Below are 16,573 nucleotides of genomic sequence, written 5' to 3'. Positions count from 1 at the left end.
AAAAAAGGCCAAAGCGGAGCAGCCTGCTGCGATGGCTCGAGCTGCTGCATTGAGAGAGAACCACACCTTGCAACTAGAGGAAACAAAACTGAGCGCCTCCGGGCTCAGGCCGCAATTAAAGATGGAGCAAGCAGAGTTGGAGGCTGACCTCACAGCATCAACCGGCTTAATAAAAATTCTTCAAATGAATGAGGCGGACGGGGAATGACGAGGATGGCGTGAATGAGTATTATGACCCTCACCCTGAACCAGAAATAACAGAGAGTAATGTGGAGTTGGTGGAGTTAGGTGCAATCCCTAAAACTCCACCTCAGTGAACCATCCTAAGTCTCCACACACCTCCACGGCGTACCAACACAGCAGGAAATAAACCTCAAAACAAGAATGCAACTGACAAACACAAGACCAAAAACTGCAAATCATAATCACACCACAACTCGTGCTATACAAGATGACTTGGAGGGGGTTGTTCATGCTGCTCATGATAACTTGGATGTGGTTATATGAAGACAAAATGAGCCGCTGCTCCTCCATGTTGAGTCAGTTGAGGTGGTTCAGGCATCTGGTGAGGATGCCTCCCGCGGGAGGTTTTTCCAGGCATGTCCGACCAGGAGGAGGCCTCAGGGCCGATCCAGGACACGCTGGAGGGATTACATCTCTCGGCTGGCCTGGGAACACCTCGGGATTCCCCCGGAAGAGCTGGTGGAAGTGGCTGGGGAGAGGACAGTCTGGGCTTCCTTGCTGAGGCTTGCTGACCCGGACCAAACAGATAAGCGGAGGATGCCAACTACATGTATGAAATCTGACAGTATCACTTATCTGACCTAGAAATATATAATTTTAATAACAAGAAACTGAGATTTCATCCATCCATCCATCCATCGTCATCTTCCGCTTATTCCTACACATTAAGGGTCGCGGGGGGGCTGGAGCCTATCCCAGCATCTACGGGCGAGAGGCGGGGTTCACCCTGGACAGGTCACCAGTCCATCACAGGACCAACATACAGAGACAAACAACCATTCACACTCACATTCATACCTACGGTCAATTTAGAGTATCAATCAGCCTCGTCCTCTCTTGATGTCTTTGGACTGTGGGAGGAAGCTGGAGTACCAGAGAGAACCCACACAGGAACAGGGAGAACATGCAAACTCCACTGAGATTTCATGTCATTCTCAATTTTTGGGGTATTTACTTGTCGTTTCCCCTTTTTTACTATTTTCTTCCCGATTTTATCAAAAATTCTTTTTAATTCACACATGCCATTTTTCTCTTTTTTTGACAGAAATTCATCAAGATAGTCATTGTAGATAAATTTATACATATATTTGCTTAAACTGTAGTTAAATTTATACATATATTTGCTTAAACTAGAGTGCAGGAAACACAAGGCAGTGAAGCACAAACCAGATTGTATAAGAGTGGACACAGGTGAAAAGGTCACAACAGGGAATAGCAGGAGTGTAGCTCATGGCTAGCATCACTCCTTCAAGCTAATCAGGTCAGAACAGAGTCCACAGAATTTCTATGGTAGCATGAAGTAGTGGGAGTCAGAAGTAGATAAGAGCAAGGTTGTGAATCAGGACAAGAGCGGTTTTTGTCTTCACAGCTGCAACAAGAAGTCTACAATGGGAACAGATGGTGCTGGCACACGGTCAGACAGAAGATTCTGCAAAATAACACAAAGATCAAAAATACACACTTGAAGCAGAAGCGATCACAAAAGCACCTCCTTGTAACACAGAAAACTGGAGAGATAGTCAGATCGTTGGACTTCTTGCCCCAACGCCAGGGACGACGCATCTGCGTATGCTGACTCCAGGATAGGGGAAGACCATCTCCAGAGCTCTGTACTCTTTTCTGTTGATCTGAATAAATTCTACTGAACCAACTGGAAGGTGTCCTCTCAAAATTTTGAACAGGGCAATATAGACTCTGTGGGTCCTTCTGATTGATTAATGATGACTTGTTGAAAAATTCCTACAGAGAAACTTGGTGACCCCGACGTGATCTTGAAGGAAGGACATCGGTAACTCGGTCGATTGAAGACCACCCCGAGTGACTTCAGACTTCTCAATTCTCTGACGGCGCCGATAAAATAAGGTAAGCAGTCACCTGTTGTATCGAAGTACTGCCATTGGACAATCCAAATTAAGAGAATTGTGAAGACCACCGTCATTCATAGTGAATTGAACACATCAAAGATTAACAGAAAAGAAATGATCAAAGATCAAAGAGAGGGTTCGACTGAATTAATCGGAGTGAGGGTCCGACATAAAATATTGGAGTGAGGGTCCAATAAAGTGACATAAACGGCGCAAGTGGGTTCGAGGCCCGAGGCATTAGAGTCCCCCGAATATATGAATTGGACAGCGGTAAATTGGCGCTACGGGCTTGGCAGGCTTAAGTGTCGGAGTCCATTGAGTTAACAACTCATAAAGAAGAAGTCACAGAAGAAGAAGAGAAGTAAAAGACGTCAAAAAAAAATACATGCACGGGGAATTGTGTGGGTGGTTTCTGAGGCATCCAAAACAGACGAAGTGGGAAGAATAAGTAATGAGACTGTTGCAGTGAGTATCATCCGCCCCTCAGTAAGATCGAGTGGTAGAAGCTTGTTGGGAAAACTGCAACCTCTCTGATTAAAATTACTTACCCAGTCTGTGTGTCTCTGGGGTCTGTGGGAATTTTGGGATTGGACACTTGGTGAGGAGTCAGTAAAATTCTCAAACCTATGCTTCCTCAGCGCACTATCTTGGGATAGCGTAGAAGCATATGAAGAGAGATAACTGAGGAGGACAAGATCCACTGACACCTCTTTAAGTGTGTGGCCACATTTAAACTGTGTTGTGTGATTATAATTGTGAAAGACCATGGCAAACAATGATAAACTAAACTGTGAACAGTGGGAGGTGTGGTGGAAAGGCCTAATATCGCAGGCGATATCTGGCTATTGTGGTGATGACAAGGGAAAGAAAACATTGAGACAGAACATTGATGAATACGGTAAACAATGTAAAGGACAGAAGTGGTGGGGACTCGGTGGACTCCAGTGTATTAGGGACAGATTGTGTGTGGATGAGAAGGCGGCGTATGATGAAGTGATGGATCATGACAAAGTGAAACCAGGCAGATTGAGTCGGAAGAAGCATGCTAAAGCAGGTCAGAAGAAAGATGAGTGGAGAGGAATGTTGCATTTGATGGCCATGTCAGCTGGAACCAGGTGTCACATACAGACGCTGAAAGGGACGCAGGAGAAACCTCCTCCGTGCTCAGGTCCGTCGGCACCTCCAGCGCCTGCAGCAGTGTTGCAGATGCCTGTTATCTCGGTGAAGGGAGATGTACGGGTGGAGTTTGGGGAAGAGGAGGATGAGGCCTCCAGTGGACAGGGACAGTCAGAATGCAATGAGGTGAGAGAGCAGTTAGAAGAAGCCAGAAGGAGACTAGAAGAAGAGAGACTGAGAAATGAAGGTGGAAACAGGGAAAGTAGAGAGGACAGGGAGAAAAGAGAGAGAGTTGAGCAAGCATATAGAGACATAGAAGAAGAATATGGTGGTGGACTACTAGAGAATAATGGTGACAAACCACAGAAGGACAAGACTGACCATGACGCAGCTGACAAACCCACCGCTACGAAAAAGAAAAGCAGATCTACAGTAGAACCCATACTGTTTGTAAACCCCCTACTGAGACCTGAGCCCCTTAAAAAGTGGGCAAAGCCCAGTACTGACGAAAGATGGATGTCAGTCAGAAAACTACAGACAAGAACAGGAGTAGAACATCATTCGCTTCACTCCAGAGGTGGGATCCCAGAGAGACGCTACCTGACAGACCCCCACTGACACCAAAACCACGTGATAAAGATCACAAATCTATGCCAGGAGAACTAAAATGGGACATTGTGTTCGAGCATGAAGACTCTGATGATGACGTGCCAAAACGGAAAAGCGGCCCACCCAGTAGAGCACCCAGTAGACCAGGAAGCCGTTCCGCTAGCCCCGTGTCTGATTACACGCGCAGTAAATCTACAGGTGGGAGCAAAACAACTACGTTCCCTATGCCACTGATACAACAACCAGGGCGTGGGGAAGTGATAAACAAACCGTGGCCACTCGCCGACAGAGACATATTGGTTAGACGCCTCCCCAGTTTGTGGGATGAAGGTGCAGGACCCTGGCTGACAAAGTTACACTCCCTGACAGTGGGGACCACACTCTCCCTAGGGGACATGAGAACCCTGGTAGGAGCGTGTACTTCGTTATCATGTGTACTAGACATCGACACAGAAGCTGAGACTAACGGTGCACCTGATAGCATGCCATACACACAAAGAGCGAGAGTGTGGGGAAATGCGCTGAGAAGGGCATTTCCGCCCTCATGCACAGCCCATCACACAGTGTTTTCCAGACAGCCCAGTGAGTCTCCCTCCTCCTTCATAAACCGATGCGAGGATGAGTGGGAGAACAGAACAGGTGAAAGACCAAATCATTCCCCGCTAGCAGCCACTCAATTTAAAATGGCTTTGTTAACAGGAGTGTCACAGAAGGTGCGCAGTGAGATGGAAAATGATCCTCATTGCAGTGGAGATAACTTGGCACAGTGGTGCAGAGTGTTTACTCACAGACTCAGACAAGAAGACAGCGACTTAGCTAAATCTAATAAAGAATTAGAGGACTTAAAGATGCAACTGACTAAACTCCAACTCGCACAAGCCAGGGAACAAGCAGCCGGTGCTAAGAAGTCTGCCAAAGCAGAGCCACAGATGGTGCAACAGCCGCACCTGCACCAGCGGCACCAGTAATGCCTGCACCTGTAGTACCAGCCTTACTGTACTATCCACCGCAGTACCAGTGGGCTCCACCTGGACCTCAGCCTCAGTACTATCAGGCCCCTCTCCAACAAGGAGGAGGCAGAGGGCGTGGTTACTCTCAACGGAGAGGAGGAGGCAGTGGTCGGGGAGGTGGGAACGGTAACCAGGGGCCGCCGCAGGGGGAGGGATGTTATGTCTGCGGGGCACTAGATCATTGGGCACGAAACTGTCCTAACAAACCTCCATCCCAGACGGGATGTGGGCGTGGTCAGGGAGGACAACCACAGGGACATCTGGCACCACAACAATACCTGACTCCACAACAATACCAGATGCCTCAGTGGGAGAGGGAGGACTGGTACCCGCCGCCACAATAGGGGTGCCCGGTTCCAAAAATAGGGGGATTGGCTGACCTCCTGTTAAGAGTGAGAGTAGAGGGAGTAGCTGTTGACATGCTGGTGGACACAGGAGCAAAATATTCTACTATAAATCACAGCCTCCCAGAAGCTCTCATCTCTGACAGAAAAGTGGAACTAGTGGGTTTTAATGGACAGCCAACTGCCATCCCATTTACCCCCCCCCCCCCCTTTCCGAACGGCAGTCAGTGAACAAACTTTGCAGCTTCAGTTTGTGTACTCTCCATCCTGTCCTATTCCCCTGATGGGAAGAGACTTGTTGACTAAATGCAATGCTTCTATTTTGTGTGGTGAAACGGGACTGGAAATATCTTTCCCTAAAGGAATAAAGATGACACCTACCAACTCGGTGCTGGCCTTCTCAGTGACTGGACAATGGTTGATGCATGAACCTTAAGTTAAAGAGAATGTTAACGCTACCATCTATTGGGCAGAACTGTGTCTACATGAACCTGGTCCCCAAAGTCTGATGACTCTTTTCCATCAATGGCGCCCATGGATGAACTCCATGCACCCCTATGATCCTCCTACTGATCCGTATCATTGTACTCTCCTCTATGATCAATATCAGACTAATGAGGTATATGAAGAGGCGTTTGGTCAAGTGAATGGTTCACACTGGATGCTGCAGTCAGATTGTATATATGTAAATAAAACAGGAGTGGCAGCCCGTGTGGTGTTGACCCCCGAACAAGATGAATGGTTTCAAATGTCAGATACCTCAGTCCCACATATCTCACTGTTGGTGGGAGCTAGAGTGGATGCTAAGGATCTCGGACCAATGACCAAAGCGGCCCATTTAGCGACCGACTGGAAACAGACACAGGAGGCAGGCTTAACATATTCAGCCTCCCTAGAGACTTATCGCATCACTCATCACACTGTGACCCCATCGGTGCTGCAATAGTGTGAGTTGACGAGACAACATGGACGTGAAAATTCAGATAGTGACATGACTACAGAACTCCTCAGTACCATACCGCTTTCGGTGTGGTCAGAAGGAAAAACATATGTAGGACACTGTGACCCTGAAACACCAGTCACATTTGAAGTGTCACCTGGACCGCCCGTTTGGATATCACAATATCCACCTAAGCCGCGTGCTGTCGGGCCCATCACTCAGATTATCAAGGACCTTGAACAAAAAGGTGTTCTGGAGGCTTCCACCTCCACTTGGAACACTCCTATTCTACCTGTAGGGAAACCCAACGGAGATTGGAGAATGGCTCATTACTTGAGAGCTGTTAATGCACGTGTAATCACGCCTCCTATCCCGGTTCCAAATCCGCACACTGCCCTGTCTCAACTATCTCCAACACTACAGTTTTTCACAGTGATTGATCTAGCAAAGGCATTCTTTTCAATACCTCTGCCAGTTGAACTGCGCAAGTGCTTTGCATTCACGTGGAACGGACACAGATATCAGTACACGGTTCTACCTCAGGGATTCTCTCTGTCACCTGGCCTGTTCAATCGTGCGCTACATGAACATTTATCTAAAACCCTCCACCTCCCGCCAGGTTGCATGTTACTACAGTATGTAGATGATCTTCTCATTGCCGCACCCACTGAATCTGAGTGTCTACAAGCCACCGAGGTGTGCCTACAATCCCTAGCCTTAGGAGGCTTTAAAGCATCAAAATCCAAATTACAATGTACGCGCTCCCAAGCAACATTTTGGGGAAGATTAGTCGCCGGTAACGCCACTTCCATTTCTGCAGAGCATCGTAACACCCTTCTGAGATATCCCAAGCTTCAAACAGTTCGTGACATGATGTCATTTCTGGGCCTCACAGGCTACAGCCGTCATCATATTCGCGACTACACCCATAAGACAACCCCGCTCCGCCAGCTAGTTAACGAGCAAGGACTGTGACTGAGTTGATTGAGTTACAAGACAAAGCTGCACCAGAGGAGAAGTCAATGTGGTTGGGTAGAGGAGCCAGGAAAGGTATAGACAAAATATGTTCGGCAAATGGTCGGGAATGATTAAGTGTTCTCTTTGGCATCTTGGTTGCATTTGCATTATTGATTATTGTTGGTTTTTGTTGTATCCCACTAATCAGATCTATGTGCGAGCGTGTCATTTCAGCAGCAGTGGAGAAGAAAGTTAATATGCAGAATGGGCTTCCTCCAGCATACTAGATGCTGTCCACCACTGAACCCTCAGCTCCTCCCCTGGACGTGTATGGGCCTGAGATCGTCTGGGTAGATGAGTACACTGATGAGACCCCACAATTGGACGATCAGCTGTAAATTTATCCAGCTGAAAAAGTGAGCACTTAGTGGGAAATGTAGATACATTTATACATATATTTGCTTTAAATGTAGATTAATCCATTCATATATATTTGCTTAAACTGTAGATTAATCCATACATATATATTTGCTTTAACTGTAGATAAATCCATACATATATATTTGCTTTAACTGTAGATAAATCCATACATATATATTTGCTTAAACTGTAGATTAATCCATACATATATATTTGCTTTAACTGTAGATTAATCCATACATATATATTTGCTTTAACTGTAGATTAATCCATACATATATATTTGCTTTAACTGTAGATAAATCCATACATATATATTTGCTTAAACTGTAGTTAAATTTATACATATATTTACTTAAACTAGAGTGCAGGAAACACAAGGAGGGAGAAATCAAGGAAATTTTGAACAGGGCAATATAGACTCTGTGGGTCCTTCTGATTGATTAATGATGACTTGTTGAAAAATTCCTACATCATTAAATCAGAAGCCCTGCCTTCAGCAGTACAATGTACGAGACAGAAAGGACAAAGAATTTGGATGAAGTTATTGTATTTCTCTTCAATTGTGGTTGTTTTGTTTACACGTGCTGACAAGTGTTATCTGATGCGAATGACTTTCTTTCCGTCTGTCTATTTGTGTATGCCATGGCGTATGTTTTAATGATGCAAAGAAGAAAAGAGGGATTATTCATTAATTTGTATAGGAAATAGCATTTCACATTTTATGAAGTCAAATTCAAGCTAGTATTAAATAACTAAAAAAGCTGAATACGCTTTTTTCACATTCAATCATTTTCAACCATTTCCTTAAACTTATGATCCAAGGCTCCTGTGGTCATGAAAAACCTGGAAACTTCATGGATAACAGGTCTTTTTTCCAAGTGGCCTGGAAAAGTTTTTGAAATTATTGGTTAGATTTGAGTTTGGCAATGTTTCATAAACATGTTGTATCATTTATGATTGAATGAGAAGATTTTTTTATGGTCGTTTGTACTGATACACATCAATAGTTGTTTAGAATGTATTGCACAACATCTTTTTATCGATTTTAGCTTAATGTGTAATATTTTTATGTTTTTTTTCATGCGTAAACACATGTTTCAGAGAATTTATGCAATCTAAATTTCTTCTCAAAAGAGTGACAAAGTCATGTGAAAGTTATGAAATATTATTAATGAGAATGTGTCCTAACTCTGCTGTGACCTTTCTCACTTTTTTCTATACAGGCAGCAGTGTGTTACACAAGTTTAGATTTAACAAGACGACAAAACAGGTAATTGTCTTCCAGAAAATGAGGGCTAATGACAAAATATACATCTCTATTCTTAGGTCAGGAATTTTTATTGTATACATTAAATACTATTCATACTTTTGTACAATGCATTTCTCTTTTTGGGGGGTTTTGTTTGGGTTCTAATGATGCCTAGATGTTGTTTAATTACCTTGGAGACACCACAACGCAAAAGTTGATTTCTGCTGACACTTCATCATTTGTTCAACCATCCATCTGTTTTTTTCAGATCTGAATTGTGTTAAACCGTGAAGCTTAGTACACTTTTCTCAAGCTGCTGTGGTAAATGAACTAAGAATAAAATTCAGATGCGTCAGACAGACAAATATTAGCAGGAAGAAGCTGTATTTAGAGAAACTCCACCCACCCTGCTTCTCTTCTGTTTTTACAGCAGTAAATCCCACCCCCTCCCACCGAGGTTTCACGCCTCTTTTTCAAAATGGACAAAGGAGGAGCAGAGAAGTCAAACACCCTCTTGATTAAAGCGTTATATGTATCACATAATGTCAGTTGTCTATAGCCCTGGTTCAAATATTTCTGAAGGCTACGAACTGATCTTTCAACCATCGTTCTCCGTTAACAGAAACTCTTGCCTGCTGGAGCCTGCAGTTAGACTTTGGTAGAGTAAAGTCCCTCCTACAGGAAACAGGACAGGCCAGCTCAGAGTCTCAACACAGAGGAAGCGGCAAGACACAAACAAACCTACGAGTCTGGTATGTTGTTGATCTTCGTCTTACAGTTATTCTTCAAAAGAGTTAAGAAAAGAGAAAATGTTACTGTGGTATGTGACTGTAACCTGAGAGTCCGTAGGGGTGTGTGTGTGTGTGTGTGTGAGTGTGTGAGTGTGTGTGTGTGTGTGTGTGTGTGTGAGTGTGTGAGTGTGTGAGTGAAAGAGGGAGAGAGACATGAGCAGAGGGAATACTATACAAGCATACACATATTGTGCTGTGACTCTCTCTCTTTAATGAGATAAATCATATTTATTATTGTCCATTCTTGATTGTCTACTCTACCTCACTGGAACAGTAGGCAGGCGGCAGGTTTCCATATGAGCTGATATTCCTAAGAATTCCTGTTTGAAAAGAGAAGTGGAACTGCAAAATAGAGCTCATTACTTTGTTAACCATCACATGCCGTTCTTTCATGCATCATTTCCCCATCTGCTCTCCAGTTAGTATGTGCTTGAGACAGACAGTTTCATGTTTTACTACTTGACACATAATGAAAGGTTTTTGACTGTTTATTTTTACATTTAAAAAAAGGAAGGGGCTACAACTCAGTTCTCAACACTTCGCCTATGAACTGTGACAAGAGCTTATTTCTGACCGTCTGAATGTTCCTGACTGTTTTACGGATATGTCTGAATCGTGTCTTATCACCTTGAATAGCTTTTTTTCGTGTGTTTCAATGAAAACGTGATGCAATCATAATGAGACCATATACGTCTAAAAGAAATGTTTTGACAACATTCAGTTGTCAAAACATTTCTTTTGAAATGCTAAGCCCATTATCCACGCAGGTGAAGTGTTCTTTAAGCGACGCTATCAGTAACAATCAATTAATCACCAGTCACCATTCAGCTTACTGAACGCATCAGGCACCTGTACTTTGGTGCAAGATTAGAGGTTTTGCGAGGTAAATTCATGGTCAACCAAAGTATTTTCAATACATCACCATGGTAATGTATGCTGCAAAATCTATAAGCTGCTCTGTGGCAGGGTAAGAGATAAGATATGATAGATATCAAAACTGCTAGGTAGTGAGACATAGCAGGAGAGATGGATCGTAGTTGGGCTCTCAGACTCTGTCCTTGACTCTGTCTTTTTTCAACTGGCACATTCGTGGATGCACTGTGCACTGGTTGATGCTCATGAATGTCGCTGGACCAAGATGAAAGAACAATAATATCGATTTGTAATAAGAATAAGAATGGATTTGTCCGTATTTCAATCAAAGGTGATTATTATTATTATTATATGATTCATCAATATAATGAATTAATGTTGCATATCAAAGCTGATGTTGAAACTTCACAGCAGGTCTGTGTGAAATCATCAACAATAACTTGCTCGCTGTATTTTTTCCAGCTCTATAACCATTAAGCAACAGTTTTCTGCAATTTTCAAGGGTTTTTCAATGAAACCTATCAATGGTTCATTCACAGGGGCGTGACGTATAAAACCAAATAAATACAAATGGGTGCAAATGTGGTTTGATGGCAGCACAGCACAGGAGTAGCCATCTATTAATCAGAACATTCCAGGTTAAATTCCTTGGCTCCTCTATAGAGAGCTTGTCGAGACACTGAAGTCTCTAATTACTCTTAAAGAGTGAGTTGGCAACCTCCATGAAAACCTGCAGGGTTGAATGTATAGCGCTTTTAGCACCATGAAACGATATAGGATGCAGCTCATGTTCTTACTCCAATATGTTTCCCACAGGATTCATAATAAAATCAGATCTTCCTCGTCTGCTCTCTGTCCCAAGGTTACTCTCTGCTTCCTCCGTGTGCTATGAGGTACCCGTCCCTCCTCCTTTTTGTGCTCTCCTTCTTCTCTGGTGTGTGTGATGTCCAGGGGGCTTCAGATTTTAGGTTGTGTGCCTTCAACCTCCAACGCTTTGGGGAATCCAAGTCATTGAAGCAGGATGTCATGCACACTCTGGCCAGGGTAAGACAGAGTTGACTTAAGATACTTGTATATTGAAGTTATCAGCAAAATACTCCAGTGTCGGGACAAATACATACAAAGTAAAAGCAAAGATCAAGGTGGCAACAACTTTGTATTCAAATATCAGATATGAAACACAAAAAAATATGGAAGGCATGACAGGCAGTATTTGTAATTATCATTTTTGATGTAACCTTCATCATGCCATCTTGAGTTGCTTATCTTGAGAAAGCAGAAGTCAGTTCCTCAAGATAACAGGACACATACACCCAATATTACACACACACACACACACACACACACAAAAGAAGCTAAATGTAAAGGTGTATACAGAAGAAGTAGGACACACAGTTCTCACCAGACCAGACAGAGCAACACACAACTCCCAGTAATCCGGCTGGTGTGTTCATCTTCATTTTCCTCATAATAAACCACAAGTAAAGCTACAAATATTGACTGGAAAATCATTCTGTTCTTGGTCTGCCTTGATGACTCTTGCCCACCTGTGTAGTGATGGCACAACTGGAAAGTAGACCCAAGAAATTTAAAAAAAGAAATTGCCATCACACTTACCATGCCCATGCCTGGCGTCTCAAGAAATGCAGTGTCCATTTCAGTGTTGTTTGGATGATCAGTTTCTATTTTTGGCTAAAAAAGTTTGTAATTAAAAGCATGAATCCACTTTTATAGGTCATATGGTTTTTTGTTTTTCTATTTTTTTTTCTCTCTCTTTTTTTTAATCAGATCGATGTTCCTCTGCTCTGCTTTGTAAACTGCCTATGAATATTAAACATCTCAATGAAGGTCATTAAGATCCCGGTATCTCCTCAGTGCTGTGTTGTGCTCAGTTCTTAACTGGGTTCTGAAATCCAGAGTTGAAAAATCTTCAAGCAATCTGAAACAGTCCAGCTGACTATGACAGCACTTAAGGAGTATAAACCAAATAATCTGTCAAATAACTTGCTTCTATAAGGTTGGCGGCAGCTTATCGCTATATTCTGATCAGATGCTTTGGCGCCTGCAAATACAGTCTTTATCGAATCACTATATTTAACAGCCATCTTACCATCATAAGATGGAGAGTGTATTTACAATAATATCAAATATAGTTAATCCGTTACTGTTCCAGATCATCACTCGCTGTGACGTGACCTTGCTCCAGGAAGTGACAGACCACAAACATAAAGCTCTACCACGGCTGCTCACAGCCCTAAATAAGTAGGTCTAACACACACACACACACACACACACACACACACACACACACACACACACACACACACACACACACACACACACACACACACACACACAGGTTTGTGTAGCTATCCTTATTTGGACATTCCATTTACTTCTATTCATGTGGATATCCTAACCCAAACCCTGATCTTAATCCTAACCCTAACAATGAATGCCGAACCTCAACCTCAAATTAACTGCAATTTATACCTTCACTCTAACTTTGACCAGGTGTTCATAAATTAAGTTCTGCCGCATTAGGACCGGTCTTTGGTCCCCGTAAGGCGTCCTGATAAGGTTAGTGTTTATCCCAGAAAAGGTCTCCAAAAGATAACAAAAAACAAGTACACACACACACACACTCACACACACACACACACACACACACACACACACACACACACACACACACACACACCACACACACACAGCACAGCATTAACAGTTGTGTCCACCATTCAGATATGACTCTCAACACAACTACCTGGCTGTGGCAAGTGAGAGACTGGGCAGATCTGATTCATACCAGGAGCAGTATGTGTTTGTTTACAGGTAAACTCATCTCTCTCAGTTTTATGTACAATATGATAAAATGATGCATGTAATAAAGTTCAAGTGTGCAGGGCTGATACGGCGACAGTCACAGGCCAGTATCAGTACCCTGATGATCGCCCCGGAGACATTGACGCGTTCTCTAGAGAGCCGTTTATTGTCCGCTTCAAGGCCCCCAAGACAGGTTGGTTCACTGACACTCAGGATGAAAATCCACTTTAAATTTGTGTATTTGATACAAACAAATCTCTCTTGGCAGCTATAAAGGAGTTTGTCCTCATACCTATGCACAGCACCCCGTCTAACACCACAAAGGAGCTGGATGCACTATACGATGTTCTGCAACACGTGAGGAGGATGTGGAAAACGGAGGTGAAAGTGAATTTGTCAAATGATTTAACACACATATTGATTAATAAATAGTTCAATATGAGATAATATTTACATTCCTAGGATGATGAGGGGATATGGAGTAAGTGAAAGAACAGAATCATGCAACACTTTCCCAATTTATGTGTGCAGCAAATTAAACTATTATTATTTTGATAATGATGTAGGGCAGTAATTATCATCGTGATCTAATTTTGTATTTTTTTTGTGCTGCAAATGTCATAGTTCTATAAATCAGCGGGACACAGCGGGAGGAGTCGATGCAGTAGCTCTTCATCCATAACTTGCAGTAGCTGCTCCTCTTATTCCATTATATCCTCCCTAAAATATTTATATCAGAGGTTTATTTATATTTAAAGACATGAAAAAATGCACTATTGTCATCTTTTTTTTGAAGATTGATGGATTGCGTAGTTCGCACATTTCCTGTGACTAGTTCATGGTAAAAGCGCACTTGTATTTTGCCAGTGACATTGTGTTAATGTCAAGCTACTGCAGTAGGAAGTGTCTGGTTTGCATTCATGTCTATAAATGCAGCCTTTTTTTCTGTAAATGTCACCACCAAGGTTCAATAACATTAATAAAGCTGTGTGAGCCTCGTTGAAATATCACTCAATAAGCAAAATAGATATCACTTTTTGATCATTAGTAATTAACTATGGTAAGTACTTATTAACTACTTTTAACAGATGGTTAACAAGTACAGAATAAAGGATTTATCGAACATAAAAGTAATTGATCCTTCTCAACATACATCTGCTGCAAAAAGATAAGTTTATTAAGGAAGGAGTTCACCAATAATAACAAGAATAATAATAACGGATAAATTAAATTCATGATTCTTACAAGGACGTAATATTCTAAATTTGATTAAAACAACAGTAAGATCCTGCAGTTGACTCGCTGTTATTTTACCAGAACGTGATGCTTCTCGGAGACTTCAACGCAGACTGCAGCTACCTCGCCAAGAAGAACAGGAAGAATGTGCGCTTGCTTACAGAGGAGAACCTCTACTGGCTCATTCCAGATGATATTGACACCACCGTGAGATCAAGCACCTCCTGCAGCTACGACAGGTGAACGCAAACTCCTTACGGCGTGGTCACGGGCCTCCTGTTCTGTTGCTTCCTGCTTCTTCTTTTAATATACCAACATCCCAAATTAGAAGCCCTTTGAATGCATTAGCTCTAATATCCCCCTGTCCCATGAGCCTCTGATTGAAGCAGCGCATCTGAATGAGAAACATTTTCAACACATTGTGTTTAAAGCTATAAAGACATTTGAATTGAAAGTGACTGCAGCAGATTGTACACATAACTCTAAGGTGATCTCAGGCTGAGAGGCGGTGATTCAATGTGTTCTGTCCTTTTTTTCCCAACAGGATTGTGCTACACGGGAAAAAGTTCTTTGGAGCAGTTGTCCCTTCTTCAGCTAAACCATTTAACTTCCAGTTGGAGTACAAGCTAACAGAGGACGAGGTAACAGGTTATGTGTGTGTGTGTGTGTGTGTGTGTGTGTGTGTGTGTGTGTGTGTGTGTGTGTGTGCGCGCGCAACACTCTAAACACTTTGAAATATGGAAGTGAAAATCTGCACAACACTATTTTTCACATATGCTTTTCTATCTGTGATGTCTTTGTTCTTATAAGGCGCTGGACGTCAGTGATCATTACCCGGTGGAGGTCCTGCTCAGGAGCACTGCATCCAAAATCTCCCTCAGCCTCCTTCTCATCCTCTTCTTCATGTTTATCTACTGTTGAAATGATGTTGTGCGCGTGCGTGTGTGTCTGTGCGCGTGTGTGTGTGTGGCACATAGGGCGACCAGTTAGATGTCGAGCCATTTTCAACTCAAGCCTTGTCCCACAAATCAAGACTATGTCCCACGTTTTACTGGAAGTAGTTTTCAGATGCCAGGACAAGCACACGTACATCTGACTTTTTGTAGTAAGAAAGCAGGGAGGGCTGTCATAACAGGGTCATCAATCAAAGTCAGTTTTAGGTCTATGATGCAGCGTTTGATTTCCAGCTCTGGCCTCTGACATGCAGCAGGTTTAGCTGTCATTGTCCGGCCATCTGCTAAGCCTATAAACCTAAAATAGAATCGGAATATAGTGGAAAAATACAAACTAGCATGAACAAAAAGGAGATGCGTCTACAGCAAGGCCCGGGAAAAAAGGAATCTGTGGTTGAAGCCAATTACCCACAGGGGGACTATAACACAGGCAGGCTGGGACTCACAAGAGGAATTTCTACTGAGACCAAAAGCTGATTCCCACAAGAAGAAGCTAACAGCAGTTGAAATTAGCACTGTTTACCACTCAGTGATCGTCACGCCTGAAATAACTTCCATTTTATTTTTGCGGAAAAGTAGCCAAGCTGACAGAAAAACAAAACATCGCTGTAGTTGTCATTGGCGAGCTCAAAGGTTCATAATAAATAAGAATTGTTGACTCTTTTGTACATTGCATGTGTATTATACATATATTTGTTTTTGCCTAGTTTATTGAATGCTACCTAATCAACCAGAGAGCTGTATAGAAACGAGCTGAGATGTTTATTTTCGATTGACTGACATCAAAAGGCTAGATTATCTTCCAGCGTCGGTCTCTTTGCCACACAGTTGGTTTGCTGATATCTGGTCATCCAGTCGTGCATCCATGATATTAAGTCTTTGTCTTTAGCCATCGTATCCTCCAAATGTTAAGATGGCAACATCCTGATGTAGATAATGAAGTCTCAGGATAGCTCAGAACTCCAGGCCCAGAACTGCATGGGGATGTGGTCCGATATTTGCCTTCATCATTGGTCTGATACCTTCAACAATGTATTTGTGTGTCAATGATGCTGACAGATTAATGTTGCTGCTGAAAAGTTCTCTATAAAAAAGCTGGAATAAAAATGAGGGCTGGATTACAAAGTCATTTGAGTTA

General features: G+C 42.7%; 1 protein-coding gene across 7 annotated transcripts; it reads left to right on the top strand.

Moving 5' to 3' along the window:
- The first annotated feature begins 1,741 nt into the window (after window positions 1-1,741).
- dnase1l1 (deoxyribonuclease I-like 1) lies at window positions 1,742-16,573 on the top strand. Of its 7 annotated transcripts, XM_086213959.1 has the most exons (13): window positions 1,742-1,901; window positions 8,731-8,777; window positions 9,025-9,077; window positions 9,187-9,300; window positions 9,379-9,508; window positions 11,283-11,464; window positions 12,594-12,682; window positions 13,166-13,255; window positions 13,327-13,439; window positions 13,515-13,627; window positions 14,564-14,721; window positions 15,027-15,123; window positions 15,293-16,573. In XM_086213959.1, the coding sequence occupies exons 6-13, from the start codon at window positions 11,309-11,311 to the stop codon at window positions 15,401-15,403; spliced, it is 927 nt and encodes a 308-aa protein (XP_086070085.1). In that variant the 5' UTR covers window positions 1,742-1,901; window positions 8,731-8,777; window positions 9,025-9,077; window positions 9,187-9,300; window positions 9,379-9,508; window positions 11,283-11,308; the 3' UTR covers window positions 15,404-16,573. The 7 variants fall into 7 exon arrangements, with proteins under 7 accessions (XP_086070085.1, XP_086070082.1, XP_086070086.1 ...); XM_086213956.1 differs by having other exon boundaries at window positions 9,187-9,508; XM_086213960.1 differs by lacking the exons at window positions 9,025-9,077; window positions 9,187-9,300.

Source organism: Aulostomus chinensis, chromosome 9 (genome assembly GCF_037954235.1).
Source record: "Aulostomus chinensis isolate RoL2024-O1b breed Wild chromosome 9, RoL_Achi_v1.0, whole genome shotgun sequence".
NCBI classification, from domain to species: Eukaryota; Metazoa; Chordata; class Actinopteri; order Syngnathiformes; family Aulostomidae; genus Aulostomus; species Aulostomus chinensis.
This window is presented reverse-complemented; position numbering and strand designations above follow the sequence as displayed.

Excerpts from the sequence above, each read along its gene's own strand:
- dnase1l1 (XM_086213960.1), top strand. The coding sequence starts at position 11,309 with ATGAGGTACCCGTCCCTCCTCCTTTTTGTGCTCTCCTTCTTCTCTGGT. Across the intron at positions 13,256-13,326 it reads CAGTATGTGTTTGTTTACAG|GGCTGATACGGCGACAGTCA; the intron begins GTAAACTCATCT and ends TCAAGTGTGCAG. Across the intron at positions 13,628-14,563 it reads GGAGGATGTGGAAAACGGAG|AACGTGATGCTTCTCGGAGA; the intron begins GTGAAAGTGAAT and ends TTATTTTACCAG.